The 22310-nt window shown below is 35.3% G+C and overlaps 1 protein-coding gene across 1 annotated transcript in view; it reads right to left on the reverse strand.

The window, feature by feature from the left end:
* LOC138692748 (papilin-like) overlaps positions 1-22310 on the reverse strand; it is a 713385-nt gene that overhangs the window by 219646 nt on the left and 471429 nt on the right. Inside the window, exon 2 of the mRNA XM_069815941.1 lies at positions 3091-3166. Coding sequence (XP_069672042.1) covers positions 3091-3166 — 76 coding nt within the window. The remainder of the gene's footprint in view (positions 1-3090; positions 3167-22310) is intronic.

Raw genomic sequence — 22310 nt, forward strand, 5'->3', positions numbered from 1 at the left:
GATCCAGGGAACATTCGTGTTTGATAGAAGGATAAATAATTTAATATGTTACTTAATTTAAATTGTATTTAAAATATTAAAACGCGATCATTTTGATCCAGAGACCACTCATTTGGTGCAATGACAATTCCTTTAACATGTTTCTTAATTCTTATTACCAATTATTTTTGGAAAAGCGAAAATTAACAGAAAAATTTTGGCTACAGATTTATTATTATATTATATTATATTATATTATATTATATTATATTATATTATATTATATTATATTATATTATATTATATAATGTAAAAAGTGTGTTGATAACGGATGTACTCGAATTAGAAAGTTTTTAATTTGTTGTGGGAGCTCTTGAATCTCAGGAGGAACAGCTTTTACAACAGCGCAACATAATCTGCTTGGCTCATTACCCAATTTTTTTGCATTGCATTTATTGCATATATATTTTATGTATTTTAACACGATTCAATTGAGCATAGTTAAAATTTGAATTATAAAATAATGGATTGCTAAGCTAACGTACTATTACTGCATATCAAATCAATACACTCTCGTTGTTCGTTAATTCTCTGAGATAAAAATGAATATGTTCATAAACATTATTTTAAGAAATACAGGAAATGAATATACAGAATAACCTATCAAGTTTTGTGTGCATAAGAAGCTATTTTAATCTTACCTGTCCTCAATTCACTCACAAGTTACTGTAATAACATTATAGCATTATGTCCATCCAGAGAAACTACACTTTCCAATGATGAAATAATAATTAATTATACAAATCGGTTAATTTAGCTTCCGATATTACTTCATAAAACACAGAAACATTGTCTGTAGGCTATCCTTCATAGCTTTCGATTGTTGTGTCCAAGGCTCCTTATAGACGAAGTCATTTGTTTTTTTATTTCAATACACCGCCTTAGATGGCAGTTATTTTAATTTTAAAACTCATTTATCTCATTAAATATCAGTCCTATCAAAATTTTTCAAAGAATAAACCTTATCAGAAATCATTTGTAAAGAAACTTTTGTAATGTAACATTTTTCACAAAAATCAATAATAAGCGAGATATTTCGATTAATTATTTAATTCAGGCCCCCTTATAACCCCCCTTTTAAATAATGTATTTTGAATGCCATATAGCCTAAAATCTAAGTTACAACGAACTTAATTTATATTCCAATTTTCATCGAAATCCGTTCAGCCATTATCGCGTGAAAAGGTAACAAACATACAGACAGACAGACAGACATACAAACAAAATTTTCAAAAATGCGATTTTCGGTTTCAGGGTGGTTAATTATATATGTTAGGACCAATTATTTTTGGAAAATCGAAAATTACCAGAAATATTTCGGCTACAGATTTATTATCTATATATATATAATTTGAACTGGTAATGGAAATTACGGGAAAACGGTTGAACGGATTTTAATGAGTGACCCCTCATTTTCATGCCTGGCATCCAAAGTTTTTCGGAAAAGTAATAGTTTTCAGTGAAATGTCAATTTTCCTACATAATTTTCCTATTTTCCAAAATCCATCTGTTGTCAGTTTTGAGAACTAATTTTATTGAATAACGGCCGACTTGATTGAATTTCAGAACAAAACACACACTACAATAAACAATAGGCTATTACACGAAGGCCATGACCTGCAGGATTGCCGTTATATTTAGAGCTCAATTCAATTTGTTATAAAAAACTGATTCTGCAGTGTATAATTTTCTGAGTACAGCTGTGTATTGGATATTCAAATCTACGAAACTTGAGGTGGTTTGATGACATTATTACCATTAGAAATTAAATATTATTATAGTTAATATCATGATGCATCTATTTTTCATTAATTGTAAATAATATTGATGCTATATTGATGATATGAAAGTGAAACGTTTTGAAGTTATGTAAGTAAATGTAGAGAATATCTTAATTTAGATCTTCATTTCTATAATTTACTGAGTGGCTGCTACATATAACTACGAAACTTAAGATAATAATATTGTTATTAAAAATCAAATATTTTTATACTTATTAACCCAGTGGGGTTGGGTCTTTTTCATATACTTAATGGCGGTGTAGTGTAGATATTGATATGTGTCATTGTCTTCAGTATTGGTTCGAGAGAGCGCAAAAATTACAGTTCCTAAGGAAAGATCAAAAGGTATTACTTACTGATAAAATAAGAGTCCTAGAAAATTTTCTAGTCTCCATATCATTTCAGCAAGATCTCTTAGTAGGATAAAATGTTTTACGCTCTACATTTCAAGTTCTACATGCTGCAGCTATACGAAAATGCTATTGTTCCAAAGCTTAGCAAACCTGACATTTTTTTAACTTTTGCCTACAATCCACAATGACCTGAAATAGCTACTGCTATGGTCCTGACATTGATACTTGCGTTTTCGCGTTGAAACTCAAAAACTGAAGTTGGATAGGTTCAAGAAAATTATTTGGCCTAAAAAATCCATTCAGAGGGAGTAGGTAAAGGTATCCCCGTAACATGCCATGAAGGCACTTGGGGGGCATGGAGGTAGAGCCCCGTGCTTTCCATGACCTTGGCACTAGAATGAGGTGGTGTTTTCAGAGGGAGTATGTTTAATTATTATGGAAGTAAATAACTATCAAAAAGACAAGTAGTCTTCATTGAAATGAATCTGAAAAATTTTTATTTGAACGTCTAACGAACTTAGTTTGCAGCAGCATTTGCTGCACATGCCACTAGTTGGTATAGATTTTCATTAACATTTTTCTTCCACACAGTAATATTCCAAATCATTATGCAGATATCATCTTTTCAATTAATTTTAGGCTAAGTTAAAATACTGAACTACTTTTTGGAACACTAATACTCTTAAGAGTTTGTAATATTCACAGGTCACCTCCCACTATTTGCAAAGAGCGAGGTTTCCTATCGCCTTTGTCTTAGAAGAGATACACGAATTAAATACCACATTGTATAATAATTGTAAGAACAAGTGACATGGTTTGACTACTCTGCAGCAGTCGTCAGCATTTACCGGACGATACATATAGGTAACAATGAACCATAAAGATAATAATTATAAAAACATGCATAACAGACTCACCCCCAGGGGATACTTCTTGTTGTCATTGGTTTCTTTGGTTACCGCACCCGCAACGCACCCGACTGTGATGAGGAACCTGTAAACAGAAGAAAGAAACCAATTTACTAAAGTCGCATGTTTGTGCTCACTAGCTTTGAACACTAATTCATCTCCTTCACCCTTTGCATAAGCTAACTACATGTGTTGGTATCCATTTCGCCAGTAACCAGGGACAGCGCCAGCCAACATCTAGTTACAGTGGATAGCGCCCATATTTCTGCTACGCCACTTCACCCAAATACTGAAAGCCCAATGGAAACTTGTTTCAGAAGATTTTTAATTCATTTTCTCATTATTTTAATTGTGTTTGCATTTACAGTATGTCACAATTTTCCTTTAACAATTACCTCGCAACTTCTTTTATCGCTGTCATAAAATATAAATACATATAAAATATTCATGCTTTAATTTGTTACATAAGCATCTTTGTTATTTCTTATATAAACTTGTGTTTGTTTCACATTTAGGTAGCGTGTTAAGTGAAAATTAGTTGTAAGTTAATAAGCACTTAGGGTAGACCAGGTTAATTGTAAACAGGGGGTAATTGTAAACAAATGCTGTGAGAAATACAAAACTGTCCATATAAAAATTTTAATTCCGGGAATATTTAAATTAACATGTTGGCTAACCTACAAAGCAGTTTGGCGCCAAATAGGAGTAACTGCTTAGTTGTGAACGAATGTTTTGTAAGAGTCTACAAAATAAAGTTGAGAAAGAATTTTGCTTCACCTGCATTTTTGGCATTGTAAGTAAACGTACAGTGCTATTTTTTAAGCATATATTGTTTTTATGAGTAATGTATAGTAGTTAACATTTATTACAAAGGTTTTGAGATCTCCCATAACCTCAGTTCATTAAATTATGACGTGTTTACATTTGCCCCATACTTTTAATTGCTTGGGGCTAATTGTAAACATGTTTTACTATGGTTACATTTCGTACTTTTCAGTAATCAAAATGTCAAGAAATTATATTAGAAAGAGACCCCTACCCAACTACAGTACATTGTCGAGGATTTAGAGAGGGTTGTCACAGATGTGAAAAATAATAACTACAATTATCGTGAAGCTCAGGAGAGGTACTGAATTCCTATATCCGTCATATATCATAGATTAAAGGACGAAATGTACCAGTGACCAAAATTGGAGTTGGAAGGAGTACAGCTCTTTCTTCTGAAACAGAAGAAAAATGTTCAGTGTCTGATAGCCCGTGCGAATATTGGTGTTTACAATTACCCCCTCCCAAAGGGGTAAATGTAAACAGGTGGGGTAAATGTAAACTAGCAATTAAAAGATGAAAAAAGTCAACCTTATTATTTTAAACCCATTTTCAGGGAAAATAGAGATCTAAAAATAACACAATGTTTCTTTGTCATGCTTACCGTTACTGAGGGTTGTGTAATGTTGAAATATATTTGAAATCAGTGAAAAGTATTTACAATTACCCTGGTATACCCTATACAAATTTTTAATGTCAGAAACAATTGTCTTGATAGTTATCTATTTAAAAAATCAGTGGTGTGGTGTACAAGAAATGTAAGTTGCCAATAACATAGGCTATCTAAAATTCGGTTCCTCTTCGCAGTCATTTTCGGAATGTTTCACTCGCTAACAAGCAACAAGTAGACAAATCCAAGTCTTTTCGTGCATGCAGAAACTGATAAAGTTGATACAGTCAATCATCACAGTTCATACACCAGACATCTTCCGCGAAAAACTGGTCATCTGTCCGGTAAATAGAGCAATGATTGCATGAAACGTTTTTATTCGAATTAAAGTAATAAAATAGGCCTATGTATTTTCTTTAGACTATTAAATGTTCCTTTTCGAAAATTTTACTTCATGGTCTTCACTGTTCTCTTTAGCCATATGTACCCATAAATTAAACAACACTGGTGACATTAGACAGCATTAACTTGGACACATTTAATCGCTATAAAAGATTACAGAAAGTTAGTACATGTGTTTTCAAAGACTAGCTGATGTTTTGTCACAATGGTCTTGTCAGGATTAGTAAGGCTTGGGATTAGACTTAGAAGCAGAGCCACGCCCACAAATCGGCACCCCGCAGCTCGGTGCAGGTTCGCTACTTGTTGGAGCCTGACAAATGAGATCGTGCCGGCGATCAAGACATGTTCCTCGGGTAATTACCGTGCCCTTTGTACTGAAGAACAGACCAGAGGGCATCGTGCTATATTAATGAAAGAAAGTCCTGGACAGTTGCCTGCATGACATTAGGTTCGAGATAGAAGGCGATTCATTTTAAAACCGACAAAGATCCTTCCCAGAATATTCTTCGGAAAGGACGTTAAAACCGGGAAAACCTTGTCGATGATTAAGCCACGCTAAGTCTTGTGGTAGCGTGTTCGCTCCCGAGCCCAGCGGGCCGGGGTTCGTTTCCCAGCTTGGGACGAGTTGCCTGGGTGAGATTCTTCAAAGTTTTCCCCTCACTCCTATGGATGAATATCAGGTAACTTCATCAGGCGTATGGAACCCCACTCATTCGCGCCACTTCCTTTCCCCCCTCTCATCATCCTTTCCTTATCATTCCAGTTGTATTCCTTGGTTTTCAGATCGCGCCTGCGGCAGCCCTCCGAAGCTTCTGACGCTTTCGGCCGGCCTCCATTGATATGTCAAAGCATGGTAGATGGTGACCCAGCAGCGGAACCCACTCCCCTCTCGACGGGAGGAGTGGCCTACGCCTCAGACCGTTGAGGAGACAGGAGGGGTGGCGTACACCTCAGACCGTTTGAGGGGGAAATGTGGGGGGGGGGCTGTTGGGGTGGAATGGTACACGGACTTGGAGGGATGGCGGGACTGGTCGTTGGGGTGTTAGAGGTTGAGTCGGTTCGGCGTGGGTGTGGTCGTTGGGCTTGTAACTTATCCCAGGGGAGTACAATAGACCTCAGGTCGCGGTGCACAAGGATGTTCTCCTCTCGGCCTCACAGACATAAAAAAAAGCGGGACTCGTGCTCCAAAGACTGTGTTCGGATGTGTTGAATTGATTACCTGGCTATGAAAATCCCATGACGAATCCATGGATTCATCTCATCAAAATATCATCCCCTTATCTCCAATTAAAATGGCGCTAGATAACTGTTGATGCAGTGTCATTAAATAATCAATGAAAAGTTTTCAGTCATGTGCAACTTTTGGATGATGGTTTGCTTACCTTTATTAAATTGTTCCCACTTGAATGCCCGAGCCAAATAAAAAATACTGGCGCCGTCACAACTGTGAAATTACCCAAGAGGGAATAAATCACACTGGAAATGCAGTTGGAACCAGCAGCATTGAATCAATGAAATACGTCCCTTAGCTTATGCCTTGGAAAAGAATTACCCCTATTGCAAGGTCAGTACAACCGTTTACCTTAGAAAAAAAAGTGCCCCCTCTATAAGATCAACATTCTCCTCTTGAGGAAAATCGTCACAAAGTAGAATCACCAGAATTTTTTAAATTTTCCTTCCTATGTAACATTGTCAAAAAAATCCCAAGATTACAGACAGTCACAAGAATTCACCTCTAATTAGAATGCTCTCTCTTTTTAAAGTATTTCAATAATATTGCTTTATTTTTTAGAACAGCTGATTTATTTTAAAAATATATTAAACCATTATTAATTGCGTAGCTATTTTCTCTGACAACATACAGTATTCTTATTTCTCATTGTACAGACACGGAAATAAAATTTGAAGCTCCTTATTGTGCAAGTTTCTCTTACAACACACTGCACATGTTCCGTAAACAAGAGTCTCTGTATATATACTACTTGCGGACAGTCGTGCGAAATTGTTGCTTACATACAGAGTGCCTCACATCAATTTTCGCTCTAAATTTTAATTCCATATCTGTACATATTATAAATTCTACTATAGGCCCACAAACTTCTTATTACCGATGGAAATGAGGTCGCTGCTATCCCTACAAACAGGAAACATGTAACTAGCTCAGTAGTTCGAATTCCTGCCGTCGGTAATCGGAACTTGGCTGGTCTATAATTATGAGTAGACTTCGTTGAATTTCCACACGCAGCATGCAATCAGGTTGCCGATGTACGGTAGTATAGAGGTGAGCGACCGCCCGGTCTCGTAGTATAAGCAGTTCATGTTAAAGAGTTGTGACCGGTCCAAATAGATACAGCAGCTACAGCTAATGTATACCTATGTAAGCACTTGTGTTTGCATTACTGTGGTTGGAATAGTCAAAGCTTAACATTTTTTCATAGCAGACAAGAATTCAATCAAACATACTACAATGAGAGTGTTGCTGTTCCAAATAATTGCCCCTGGAATACCCTTACCCCCGCAGCCAGTCTTGACCCGTTGGGGAACGTGATTGGATGCTGTTAATTATTATGCAGAACATTACGACAAAATAATGGAGGTAACTGATGCATTGGATAGCACAGACAGTTCCGCTGTTGCAGCTATAGAATCATTGCCTTCTGAACAGCTATTGGAAGATATTCTGTTCATTAACACGTTGGCTGCCACTTGACGCGTATATACGTCCCTATACGTGCTGTGAGACGTATATACGCTTCAAGCGGCAGTCAACGTGTTAATTTTAATTTTAAAATCGTGTCCAAAAGCATCATCCTGTTAGAATCGTCTAAACTACAACTCTCAGAAGCCCTTATTATAGTAGATAAAGTATCACAAACCGTTATCCAAAATAACAATTCACTAATTTCAGAAAAAGTGAAATGTAAGTTGAGAAACGTTATTGCTAAAAATACTGCTTATTCACAACTTCGTATTATAAATGATGTACCATTAGATCACGACAAGACATCTGAAGTTGATGTACTAAACAGCAGTGACTTTCCGTTCTTCAAATATGTACGTATTACATCGTGTGATGTTGAACGTACATTTTCCCAAAACAAAAACTGCTTAAGTGACCATCGGAGGAGGTTACTTTGCAGTCGCTTAAAATGTACGTAACTGTTCACTGCAATGCACATATTCAAGGATGATGTGAGTATCTTACATTAAATTTTAAGAGTTAATATATCTCACTATAAACAATTGTGTATTTACATGTTTAGACATTTCCTACTTCAAAGATCATTCATTATATTTCTTGGATGCAGGATACAGGTTTCATTGTAATCGCAGTATACTGCTCAGTGCTTACATCAGAGGCATACTTCATCCTTTGGACGCCCCCTTCTCATACAGTCTATACCGCGTGTGCAGTGAAACTTACAATTCTCGTGGCAATTCCACGAAGTCTAATTATGAGCATTTTTTGTTCATGTATTGTTTATATTAATGAAGTTGTTTATATGAAAGAAAGGTTTCATTGCCAACATTTCTGTGTACTTTCAAATAAGATTAAATAAATCAAGAAATAAATACATAATACATATACCAATAAATAATAAGTGGCGCAACAGCCCACAAAGGGCCAAAGCCGACAACCCGACTGCTGGCTTCACGTCAACATGCCTCACCAGAGGTGAACGATTATCCAACCAGTACGGAGATATCGTCTGATCAGCACGATTATCCTCTCAGCCGTTGTATCTGGTTTTCGAAACCGGATTTCGCTATCTAGCACAGATCGCCAAATTTATCACGATGCAGGGTGGGCATTAGGTCCAATACACTGATCTTACTGTCGGGGCAATTCTTTTCCAAGGCCCGAATTTCATGAGACAATTTCTTCCCTACGGGTTAAGTTAAAATTTAAAACAACATACGCTCAGGTATTAATAAATTTACGCCTTTATAAACTTGAATAAAAGGAATTATTAAAGATTATGCTAATGAAGCTTCGTCAGAGCATGTTTTCAGTATCTTAATTTATCGCTTTGCTCGCCTTCAGGTTGCGGATAGAGGAGACGGTCTCCAGATACGGAGGGTGGCTGCGAATATATTGAATAAGCAGTCGCGGACAGCAGGTAAGGGGTGGTCCTCCAGCTTGGGAATTGGACGAAGAGCTAGCAACCCATCACCATAAAAAATATCTTGTTACGAAACCACAATATAAGCTTCGGAATGGGACTGATTCTCTGGTACGACCACAGCAAAGAAATAAGGTTATGAGATTTGTTACTTAGAAAAGTCTATTATAGAACAGAAGGGGTAACATTAGTAATTTGGGGCTAAGATGAATTAAGTTACAAAAGAATGGAGTAAGTTACACAACGTAGAACTGTACGCATTGTATTCTTCACCTGACATAATTAGGAATATTAAATCCAGACATTTGAGATGGGCAGGTCATGTAGCATGTATGGGCGAATCCAGAAATGCATATAGAGTATTATTTGAGAGGCCGGAGGGAAAAAGATCTTTGGGGGGCCGAGAAGTAGATGGGAGGATAATATAAAAATGTATTTGAGGGAGGTGGGATATGATGATAGAGACTGGATTAATCTTGCTCACGATAAGAACCGATGGCGGGGTTATGAGAGGACGGCAATGAACCTGAAAACCATTTGTAAGTATTATTATTATTATTCTTATTATTATTATTCTTATTATTATTATTATTATTATTATTATTATGATTATGATTATTATTATTATCATCATCATTATTATTGTCATTATTCATCATTATTATTGTCATTATTAATTATTATTATTATTATCATCATCATCATTAGTATTATTCCTATATTATTATTATTATTATTATTATTATTATTATTATTATTATTATTAAGTTTTAGCTTTAAATTTACATTATTTATATAGTATTCCAGCTGATAAGTCAGAAAATTATTAAAAGAAACACGCTGTGTAATTATGATGACTGTAACCGATTAAAATCCAACACCTTTATAAAGAGATACAGTTTATCTTAAGATAATGCTACAATCGTCATTTGGTTCAAAATTCGAGTGTTGAATTCGCGCTGACGGCTAAATGGATAGATTTTTTCCATATAGTAGTGTAGTACTGTATATATATAGGACCACATCCGTCATCTAGTGTTACTAATATTCTTTATTTTCTACTTTGACACATCGCTGAGGACGATCTGGAACACAAACCTTTAATTAATACAGTTGTTTTAACATAAATGACGCTGGCGCAACAGACCTTACAGTGAAGTATTTACGTCTGATGTATAACGTCCCTTTAATCCTATTTTAGTATTTACACTTCTTTCCTTCGTGCCTGCAAAATGGGTTTCTGCATTACGAGTAAGTCGAGACGCGGTATAACCCTGTGAAGATATAGAGCTATTATATGCAGCTATGTCCGATAGAAAGCAACCAACTTTTAAGTCTATATTTATAGCTGTTTAGAGTAACAATGGGGGACAGATTATCATCTCTGGTGAACATAAGATCTCACAATAGCTCTTTGTACAGCATTACACTAGCAGGACATAATGCAATGTGTTGTGTTGTGTTGTGTCCACTTAGAAGAATAAAGAATCACTTCGAAGGGTGCCCAAGATGGGGAAACACGTCTGTGTCTGCGGACGTAAGAAATCTCTTCTAAACCATGGTACTCTTCAACGACAGAAAGTATTCAAACACGCTGATACTGCGATAGTGAGGCAATGTTGGAATCAGCGTAATGAAGTATTCTGAAATAAAGGTTGATTAGGAGAAGGGGAAGTTGGAGAAGGGAGAGGTAGAGGAGGAGGTAGAGATAGAGAAGAAGGGAGAGGTGGAGAGAAACGAATATATGGAGGAAGAAGGAAAGGTGGAGGAAAAGGGAGAGGCATAGGAAAAAGGAGAAGCGGAAGAAAAGAGAAATGCAGAGAAAAGGGAGAGGTGGAGGCAAAGGGAGAAGTCGAGGGAAAGGGACAGGCGGAGTAAAATGGAGAAACGGAGGTAAAGGGAGAGGCGGATGGAAAGGAAGAGGAGAATAGATTGGTAGAGATGGATGGAAAGTGAAATGTGAATGGAAAGGTAGAGTTCCAAGAAAAAAGAGAGGTGAGAGAAAGGGAGTGGTGGAGGGAAAGGGAGTGGTGGAGGGAAAGGGAGAGGTGCAAGAAAACGGAGAGATGGAGGAAAAGGGAGATGTAGATGGAAAGGGAGACGAAGAGGTGGAGAGAAAGTGAGAGCCAGAGGGAAAAGGACAGGTGGATGGCAAGAAAGAGGTGAAGGGAAAGGGAGAGGTAGAAAGAAAGACAGAGATAAGGAAAAGGTGTAAGTGGAGAACAAGGTACAGGACTAAGTGAAAAAGAGAGAAGTGGTAGAAAAGGGAGAGGTGGAGGAGAATGGGAGTTGAGATAGGCTCAGCAGCACTGGGTGGTGGAAAAAGGAGATGTAGGGCAGGAGGTGTAGATATTTGAGCTGAGGAAAAGAGCGAAGTAATAAAGAGAAAGGTGGAGTTGAAAAGCCGAGTTGCTGGATATGTAAGTGAAGGAGAGTGCGACATAAAGGAGAATGGAGATGTGAAAGAGATCTAGTGAAGAAGTAAGAGGGAAAAGGGACTCCTATACAAGAGAAGAACTAGGTACAGGAGATCAAAATGGAGAAGGGAGGGTTAGAAAGGGAAAATTAGATGATAATGGGAAATGTGGATGAGGAAGATTAGATGCAGGAGGACTAAATGCATGAAGAAGGACGATATTGAGTACTAAATGTAGAAAATACGTATATGCGAGAGAAATTTGTTAAGACTGAACTGAATAATCCAATGCAATTCACGTATACTAATTTTAATACATAGTAGAAAGTTATCGGATAAAAAACTTAATATCTATAATAAAATATGGGACGAGGCCGTCAAACTTCAGCAAAGAAAGCTTTGCTGCTTGTTCTAGGAAACGTTTCGTATAGAGGAGAGTGGGGTAATTGCAAGCACCTAACTTCCTTTTGTTATAAATTTGAAGACAATTTTAACATAACAATGAAACTTTCGGAGATAATAAAACAATTAGATTCTAATAATCTTTACAAATTAGAAAATATATTTCTAAACAACATTCTTTTCTATTGATTATACATGAACGAAAAAGTTGTAATGCGTGCCATTACCCTACCAAGTTGGAAATGGGAAGCAGGCAGTTGGGCTAGTAGTACGCAAGTACAAATGCATTTGGAATATGTATTAACAGGTGTAGAAGTAACATTTAGCAACAATATGTAAGAATTAGAGAAACCTAACACTACTTTTTCTTTCATGTGGATTGGCATAAGTCAGAAATTAAATTTTGAAGAGTTTCAGCTGCAATACAATCTGAGTGAACCCATCCTGAACTCAGGACACAACGATACCAGAGTTCATTGTCTTTACAGAATTCACCACAAACAGGCATTTCCTGTTTAAATAATTTTTGACTGATTGAATGTTGGAACGCAGGAAAGGTATTGGGACACACAATGGCGTGCGAATACCTCAACTGTCGCCTTTAGAATAGTTTAGCTCTGAATGGTCATGGAAGCAAAGTAAGAGAAGATCTTTATACTCAAGTTAGCAGGTACTTTCAGGACACATTACATAAAACTCAGATCACTCAGATGCATATTACTTACCTCAAACACAATGAAGACAGAAAATTATGAGAAAACTGCAAACACATCGACTGACACAATGGCAGCGCTTGAATCAACAGTACAGTGCTAACACTAGACTAGATTGACGTTACCGATGTTGTCGCTAACTCACGGAACATGGTCATAGAGTGCTGCCATACCCGCTGCGTATGAAAATCTCATTCTACCCTACTTACATGCAATATATATATATATATATATATATATATATATATATATATATACACATACAATTAGAGAAAGAATATTTACCACAATTTTAAATTGAATTTATTGTTTCATAAATTGTTATAATTATGGTGGTTATTGGATAAATTAATATGTGAAAATATTGAAAAGCTATATGAAATTATTTGCAATTATTTAAAAAGATACAGAGGTTTCCGGGATGATGGGGAAGGGCACATATATCAATTTGAGATAAGGAACTCTGGTCCGGAAATGACTGAGTCGAAAGTTATAAGCAAAAATAGTTGTGTGAAAATGAAATAATTTTATTCCTCTGTACACCTTATTTATGTGTATTTATCTGTACATCTTACACATCCTGTATTCATCTGACATTGTTTACGTTGTCTACCTACAGTATTCCGTTCAGTGCGCTGTCTGAAGGGTGGTGGCAGGAAACTACATTAAAGCAATGCAGATGGCGTAATGTGTAACGGACATAGTCGGTCCTGATATGCACGTCTATAGACAGCAGTGTATGTGTACAAGTTGCAGTGTCCAGTCGAAATATGCAGACATGATTTTCGAATACGGATGAGCCAATGGGAACAGTAGACAAGCTCACAGATTGTATCGGGACAAGTACCGACGTAGGAGACATCCGGCCCATATAATCTTTCCACGACTGTTCCGAAGGTTAAGGAAAGGAGAGCACGTGGTGCCAAATTACAATTTCATTTCCACACAACTATTTTTGCTTGTAACTTTCGACTCAATCATTTCCGGACGAGGGTTGTTTATCTCAAATTGATACATGTGCCCTTCCCCATCATCCCTGAAACCAGACCGGAAACATCGTGTATATTTAAATAGATGAACGAATAATAAGATGGATAGAGATAATTAATGAACGCACGAACGGATGCACGGTTAAGTCCAGATATCCGTGAATGAATGGACGAATACGCGAAACAAAACGGACGAATGCACAGACAGATTGACACGCAAATGAACGGACGAACCAACCACACCGAATGGACGGACATACGAGAGAACGAATGGATGGAAGAACACGGATGAACAGATGAAGAAATGACTCAATTTAATAATTAGGTCTACCGAGAGAAATTTTGGAAACTTTAATACGAATAGTAACAAATTAGCAAATGAAAGCCTGGATAATATGAAAGGTGAAATGATAATCCTATCAGTCATGACCTAATAATAATTTGTAATGAACGTTGTTAAGATGTGGAACATTGGTTTTATAAAACCTAGATCAATGAATGGTTATGTTATCAGTTCGCAGAAATTGCACTTAAAGAAGGTTGGTTAATAGTCTATATAACAAATCACTTAAATTGCAACGTTATTTCACTGCGAAATGAAACCGAAGTGACATTTTTGTGAACTGATCTTTGCAACAGTTAAGATTTTTATACTGTCAATGCACTTTCTGTTGGAATAATTCTGTTCTCTGACCTATTCAAGCAACTGGCTAGACTATCAAATTAATTCCAGGTAAACGAAGGGGGTAGTTTTCACCCCTGAGTCTGCAACAGGAAAGGTCAGGCGTGAGATTAATGTCAGGTTGGCATTTGCTATAGGGCACCAGTCAGGAGACGGGCCCGGGTCTCTGGCTGAGAGAAACAGCCTCGTGTCCACTAACAGATGCATTAATCATGTTCCAACGCTTCTAAGCTGGCTTTCAATCGTCGTGATGCACAGCTACAATTCACGAAGCATATTTGTTCATTAATACCAGAGAAAATGAAACAAATAGCATAGGCTTATATAACGCTACATTTAATATAGGCCCATATCGGTAAATAAAGATCGAAAACAGAAGCATTTATTTATTTATATTTTTATTTATTTATTTATTTATTCATTCATTTATTTATTTTCCCTACTCTCAAATCTACTTACCCTTAATCATTCTTTCCCAGTTATTTTATCCTAAATTATACGTCTACATTTCCATTTTCTCTATTTTACAACACTTACGTCACTTATTATTTCCCCTATTATTCTATCCCCTATGTATTTACGTATTTATCTCTTTTTCTTCGCCTCACTCCTAAATTTCCTCTTTTATTGCCTCTTTCCGTAAATTTATTTCTATAATACTCCTACAGTTAAGTACCCCTGATGCTACTCCCAACCCACAACACTGAATCACATGAAATATCTAATTCACTTAATTACACTTCCAGTTTCTCTTTCTTCAACTTCTCCTTTGTTCAGAGTTATTTCACTTTAATTCTCTTTTATTCATGTTACACTATCTTCTTACACTTAACACTTTCTTCTCTATTCCTATTCTATTACATCTGCCACCCCTGACTTTCTTGCACTCTCAATTTAGCACTCTTCTTCCTCGCTAATTCCATTTCTTTCATTTAGCTACCAATAAATTAATAATTCATGAAGCAACTTCTTTAATTTGTGTACGTTCCTTAACAAAAAGAATTTTTTTTAAAGTAGGCCTGGCATTCTTTGAACAGCTTTATTGATCGGTTTCGATTACTACCATTTGACATCTGGTAGAAAATAATTGACAATAATTGGTGCAAACATTTTAAATCCGCGTTAAAAATATTTTTCGCGTGCCACCATGTAACAGCCAATTTTAACACGCCTACCTAGCGTTGAAAGATCTACTTTTGGGGATATATGTGTAAAAATAAATTAAGAAATAAGATAAAGAGCATAAATTAAAGCTGTACCTCTGATTAAGGTTCTGGCTGATATGTACATTATCTGGCAGTACATCTCACTTGACGATGTGTGTCAGAGGAATAACAATTATTTGTATGCATCTGAAGTCTGATTAGTGTAATATGTAGCTAATCGGTGATGTATGCATTGGAGGGGGAAAAGAACTGGCCATCCTAACCCATTATCTTCGGGTCTAGTTACCTCATAAGTGGTGTCTTGTTGGTATCATTTATGGGGTTCAGACATGTCTTCGAACAGTTGACTAAACAAAACAACATTAAAGCTGAAGTAGCAAAGACAATAAACAGAAAAAGGAAGACAAAAATTTAATAAACGTATTACTTTGTAAAAAATTAACTTGGTGACAAACACAGTATTTCCATAAATATTTTATGCTCTACCATGCCGAAATATAGTAATTATACACCTGGTAGTAGCCCTTTAATGCACCTCATTAAAGTACACCTGTTCATTAAAGTTCAGCTGTTCAGCCAATGACAAATTACCTTTGTACCATTATAAAACCGCAAGTATCGATTATTCTCGGATATGCAATCGAAAGACAATTAGCGAAAAGTCACGGAGGCTGGAAATCCAATACTCTCGCAGAATGTTATGTTCTGTTACTATAATAATTAGCGTTAACTGTAAATAATATTCAAATAAATTCAATTTGTCATCTCGTTTTTCAATTGTAAATCAATTTCCAGGTTATATCAAGACTAATGTTCATCTTATTCTCTACGTTATATCAAGGTCAATGACATTCGGCCTCGGAAAAAATCAATACTTTCGCGTCTGCGCACATCTCACAATTCAGGTCAGTTCGCTACTCACTTACATAACCATAATATGAATACTTTTGAATAATTTCAAGTTAGAAATATGGTCGATCATAAAAAGTCGTATGAAACTTGCCTATAATGGTAATGAAGACGCTCGTATGAAAATTATGAAACTCACTTGCGCTCGTTTCATAAACAAACATACTTGCGTCTTAATTACTACAATTATAGGCTCGTTGCATAATGTACTATTCTATTTTGACATTATGACATTGCATCACTGATGAATAGTCAGAACCAATAAGCAGTTCTCATGAGAATAATAATAATAATAGTCGACGACAACTACATAGAGAGGACTGAGCCCTAAATCCCTTTCTGATCTCAAATGTACGAAAATTCTGAACCAATATCATTCACAAGTAGCGGGACTCCACCGTCATAAGGTCAGCATGATTTAAGACCACCACTTGACAGGACACAGAATGAACAGAGTAAGAACGTAAGGTATAGAACATAGAAGATATAAGATATAGTCCCCAATTCCTATGCTATAGACATAGGAGATAAAATTACCGAATAATAATAATAATAATAATAATAATAATAATAATAATAATAATAATAATAATAATAACAATATTATTATTATTATTATTATTATTATTATTATTATTATTATTTTATTTATTTATTTATGTATTTATTTATTTATTTATTTACTTATTTAGAATATTAACATGCAAAACAAGAGCACAAGGCCAATTACAGTTTAGCACAAGATACAGAACAAACCAACAGATGATGATGAGAATGAATGATAGAAAATGGCAGTGAGATGAAATACAATCAATATAATAGTCAACATTAATCATTGACCAAATGCAGCAAAATAAATAGCACAAATAATTATTAAAATTAGTACAGTGAGATAATTAAAATAATGGCAATTAAATAAAATGAATTACAAATGAATTAATGAAATCATATAAATGAAGACTGGAATAATATAAGACACAGTGCATACAAATAATTATTAAAATTAGAGACAAATACAAATAAACAATAACGACAAAAATGAATAATAATAATAATAATAATAATAATAATAATAATAATAAAGATGCAAACAGGGCGATACATGTCATAATGTTTCTTCAGACTAGATTCACTAGATCACGTGTGAAGCACCTACAATAGTTTTCCATAACTTCATAAATAAAATAAATTTGTTACCACCATAGCATTTAATTTTCACAAAAATACACGTACAATATCCGAGATATTTCTTATAGCAAAGGAACAGTAAAAAGAAGATGGTAGTAGTGACGGTGATGATGATTATGATGACGACGATTGATTGCGACTATTATCAGGATGAAACCCTAATTATAGTGCCTAAGTTACAATAATTTTATGAAAGCATTAACGGCCTACGATAATGCTGGAGAGGTAGACGGTATGGCCATTAGAAATTATACGACTATGCCTATATAATAAAAAAAAAAACAATATGAAAATACGCGGAGCTTCACGGTCTGAGATTTCAGGAATCAGAGTTGCGTCAAAGACCACCCGTCGCCTTCCACTACAAACCGAAATGAACTCCTAGATCTGCTAATGACGGGCCATTACCGAGCTCCGCTTTGAACTCATGTTTCATAATGAAATCTGTCCTCACGCTGAAAGAAGCAAAAGTTTTATCATTATATATATATCTGACTGCAATCACACAAACCAGCATGACGAACACGATTAATTCTGATCTTCTTTATTTTTGCTTTGCTAACTTAGGAAATTATTTGTAAGGTATTCCAACATGTATTTTTATACAGGATTTTCACCAAAGAACTAAATATTTTGTGTTTGTGTTAGTTTTGTGTAAATACAATATTTGCTCGTCTTGGCATTGCCCCACTGAATAATGTTTGTACTTTCATTTGTCAGGTAGGTACAACAGCGAATATAATATTATGAAACACTGTAACAAATTTGGAAATATAACAGACGTACGAGTATAATAAAAGTGTTGCTCATTATTAACTTCAGTCATTCGACTTCGAGGAATTTTATTCTGAGCAAAATTTCGTTCCCGGTGATCTATTGGTTACCATTTCAGTTTTGTACCCTAGGTTTGCAAGTTCAAATCTGGCAGAGGGGATGGATTTTAAGGGTTTTTTTCTGTTGTGCTCAGGGATTCGCCATAGATTATCTGACATTCACCTCACAGTTGGGGAAAACCTGGGAAAAAAACCCAAGAGAGAATCGAACCCACTCTCGAGCGCAACTCCGGATCGGCTGGCAAGCGCTTCAGCCGACTGAGCTACGCCGGTGGCTTTTAACTTCATATTTCTTCAAGTATCCATTGGTTTATTTTCTTGTTTAGAATGATGTTTATTTACTCGACAACTTGTCGCATTTAAGAATTACGAGCGATTTAGAATGAGACAAGATGTTGTACGCATTGTAGTATGTAAACATGATTCTAAAAAGTGTCTAACCTAAAGACATCAGACCTAGGATATCTATGAAATAATCTTAAATCCATGTTCTTATAACCATTCCCTCGTCTACTAGCAACCAGACACTAGTCAATCCCTTCTTCCGACGTCAATACAGGCATGCTTTAAATTCCGATTACGCTATTAGGTTGATTGTATCTGAGGACATTAGCGGCAACTGCACTTCAAGAACTTGTTAGGAAGAAAATCCATTCTGCGAGATAGAATTCCAGAAAATTACAATGTCTCCTAGCATTCGATAAATGAAATTTTATTATATCAAATAACATCGATTCTCGCCGTAATTCTCATTGCACAATTGAATTATTCCGACAATAATCGTGATTATTTTCACTAAAGTAATTAAATGATATAACTATTGCTTTCACTTAGATGAGATGTTAAAACATCTTATTTCATGTTGATTTCATCAATAAAACTGCTTCCATAATACAGAGACTAACAAAATATATCAACAAAATATTTACTACAGTAAACATGACCACAGTGATTCTGTACAAAACAAATTAAAGGTTACATAAATAATATACACTTTCGTATTGCTATTCCAGAAGAACAATGAATGACACAACTGCAAATGTGGGGTGAATATTAAGAACAAGCCTATCTGACTACTACTATTTAAAAGTACCGTAACCAAAAATTTATAATATTTTGTTTTATTTCGATTGCCATAACAATTTATTCAATCTTTAAAACTACTATTTATAAATAAGATTTTGTTTGTTGTTTCTCCTAAAAACATTGTAGGTTAAAATAATGTTGCACTTACGCCGTTGATGATATTAAAAACTACTACAGAGTGTCATTTTAAAATGTCATTGATGACGTCATATCTCGCTCAACAATAGTCTCAAAATATTTTGTTTCCATAAAATATTCCTTTCTAAATATAATAATAATAATAATAATAATAATAATAATGATTTATTTAACCTGGCTGAGTTAAGGCCATACGGTCTTCTCTAACACTCAACCAGGAGTAAAACTAAAATACAAAAAACACTACAAATTCACAAAATATAGCAAACACAAAAAACTGTAGCAGTTAATCATAAGACAATGTAAACAACAAGTCAGTAGGAAATGAGACATATCTGCAGTGCTCGGGAAAAGTGACATAAGTCAGTTTCCACAAACCTTTTTTGATAATTTATTGACAACTTACACTGGTTTACGTCGATTTGATTTTTTTCTGTATGAATTATTGTAATGGGAGAATTACTTATGTAATTTTTTTCCAAGCGAGCAGATGTTCCTTAAGTTGTCAATAAATTATCAAAAAAGGTTTGTGGAAACTGACTTATGTCACTTTTCCCAAGCACTGCAGATATATAACATACAGTATAGAAAGAAAGACAAATAAATTAGACATACAAAGTATTAAAATATGAGAAAATAATAATGATTTATTTATTTATTTATTTATTTATTCATTTATTTATTCATTCATTTATTTATTTATTTATTTATTTACTGCGCTGTACAACAGCCAGAGGCCAATAACAGTTCAGCACAAAGCATAATTACAATACGATAAAACTGATGATTACAAAATAATAAAAAAATAGTATGATAATAGTAGTAGTATTAATAATAATAATAACAACAAAATAGTAAAGTACAAAGCATACAATGAACATATTATTTATTATGATTATAAGCAGTTCATGTTATCACCTAATATACATACCATTATCGGGAAATATGATGAAGCAAAAACAGATAAAATAAAACAAATATCACTAGAATATAAAAAATGTAGTGGATATGTGGAAATATGCAATACAACACTTGTCATAACAGTAAGTTAGTTTGGCAACTCGTCATAAGATAATTTTCCAAGCTTGAATTTGAAAGATTTGTTCAAAATCCCCTCATTCAATTTTAATCACAATTATTCGTTACTTTTGAAAAATCCAGCCTAAATAATGGATAAAATCTATCAAAAGTGACATGGAATTCCCAGTAGTAGCGACTTTAAAAAAACCTGAAACTGCAATCTTAAACCACGCAGAAAGCAATGTTGAAGGAGCCTTCATCTAAGACAAAACTTAACATCTGTGCTGTTCCTCAGAGCTTCACGATCTTAATAAGTGTTCGTGGACACCCCTAAATCAAATAATTTTTCACGTCACACCTTCAATTCATAGGCGAACACATGTTAGCCTATATCTATAGATTTGATTAAAGATTTCATCTTATCAGCTTGTCATGGTTTCATCAGTAAAAATATTTGAAGTGCGCCTCGGGGTATTTTACTAAATAAACCTATACCTGGACTAGAAAACGAGGTTAATCTTTCCTGAAGATGACTACTGCTACCACTACCCATCTCCGGCGAGATGATTGACGGAGTTGGGAAAACACCCATGCTACAAATCACCGTTCTATGCCAATCAGCCAAGCTATGTGCGTTACTGGCAAGTAGCTTGAAGACATCTCAAAATGAGCGGGGATATAAATGGTGCTAAGTAAACAGCGCAATAATATTCGGAGACCAATTCGACGGGCCAGTTCTAAATTCGTATATGTTCACACTTGTAAATCTAAACTATTTGTAATGGTGGTATTCTATTTAGGATTACTGAACGCTATAACGCTAAGGTATGACTATTTCTCAATTCCGGTAGGAAACATGTCTAAAAATAGCTCAACAATTGCTGTATCTGTTCCAAAAATGATCAAAATGAGCTGCAACGTTATTCCAGTCAGAACTCTCCCAGACAGAAGCCTTGGTACTACCCATTGCAGAAGATGCGATTTGCAAGAAATCTTAGCCCATGTACTGGGTTTTTGCCGGAAGGGAGAATTACTGAGAATTGACAGTCATAACAAAATTCGCTCAATGATTGCCAATGAACTTCACCGGGCTGACAAGTATGAGGTGTACGAGGAAATTGGGTGCCTTTCCGCTGACGGATCAACTCGAAAAGCAGATATCATTGTTATAGGCAAAAAAAAAAAATTGTGGACTCATTCTCGATCCCACAGTCCGTTTTGAGAACAGCGAGGAACAACTTAGAGAAGTCTGCAAAGAAAAACAGGCAATTTATCTGCTATGCTGCAGTGATTTGGGGACCAAATATAACATCAAGATATTGAGGCACAATCCCACGGGAGTCCTTAGAAGTCTTCCGAAAATTAAAAGTTCCTGATAGCACCCTGGACATGATATCCTCCACTGCACTGAAGTCATCGATTTGCATAATTAATCATCATTTATATTCTTTATAATATGTAATTTGTCTTGTAGCCTAAATTGTTTGTTGCATTACCAATAAATTTTTCAATAATAGCCTACCTAACTTGGGTTTCTATTAAAGAAAAAATTGAATTAAATATAAATACTCATTTATAATTGATTAGGAGGCCGATTATTAAACCCTGGTTGGGACGGCTATCAAATATCTGTTTCTATGAAATTATGTATTCTTTCAATAAACGGCTCCAGAAAAACTTACTTCCTGAGGCTCTCGTAATTGCGCTCGTGTGGCCAAAATTTGTA

This window comes from Periplaneta americana, chromosome 17, assembly GCF_040183065.1.
Source record: "Periplaneta americana isolate PAMFEO1 chromosome 17, P.americana_PAMFEO1_priV1, whole genome shotgun sequence".
Taxonomy (NCBI): Eukaryota; Metazoa; Arthropoda; class Insecta; order Blattodea; family Blattidae; genus Periplaneta; species Periplaneta americana.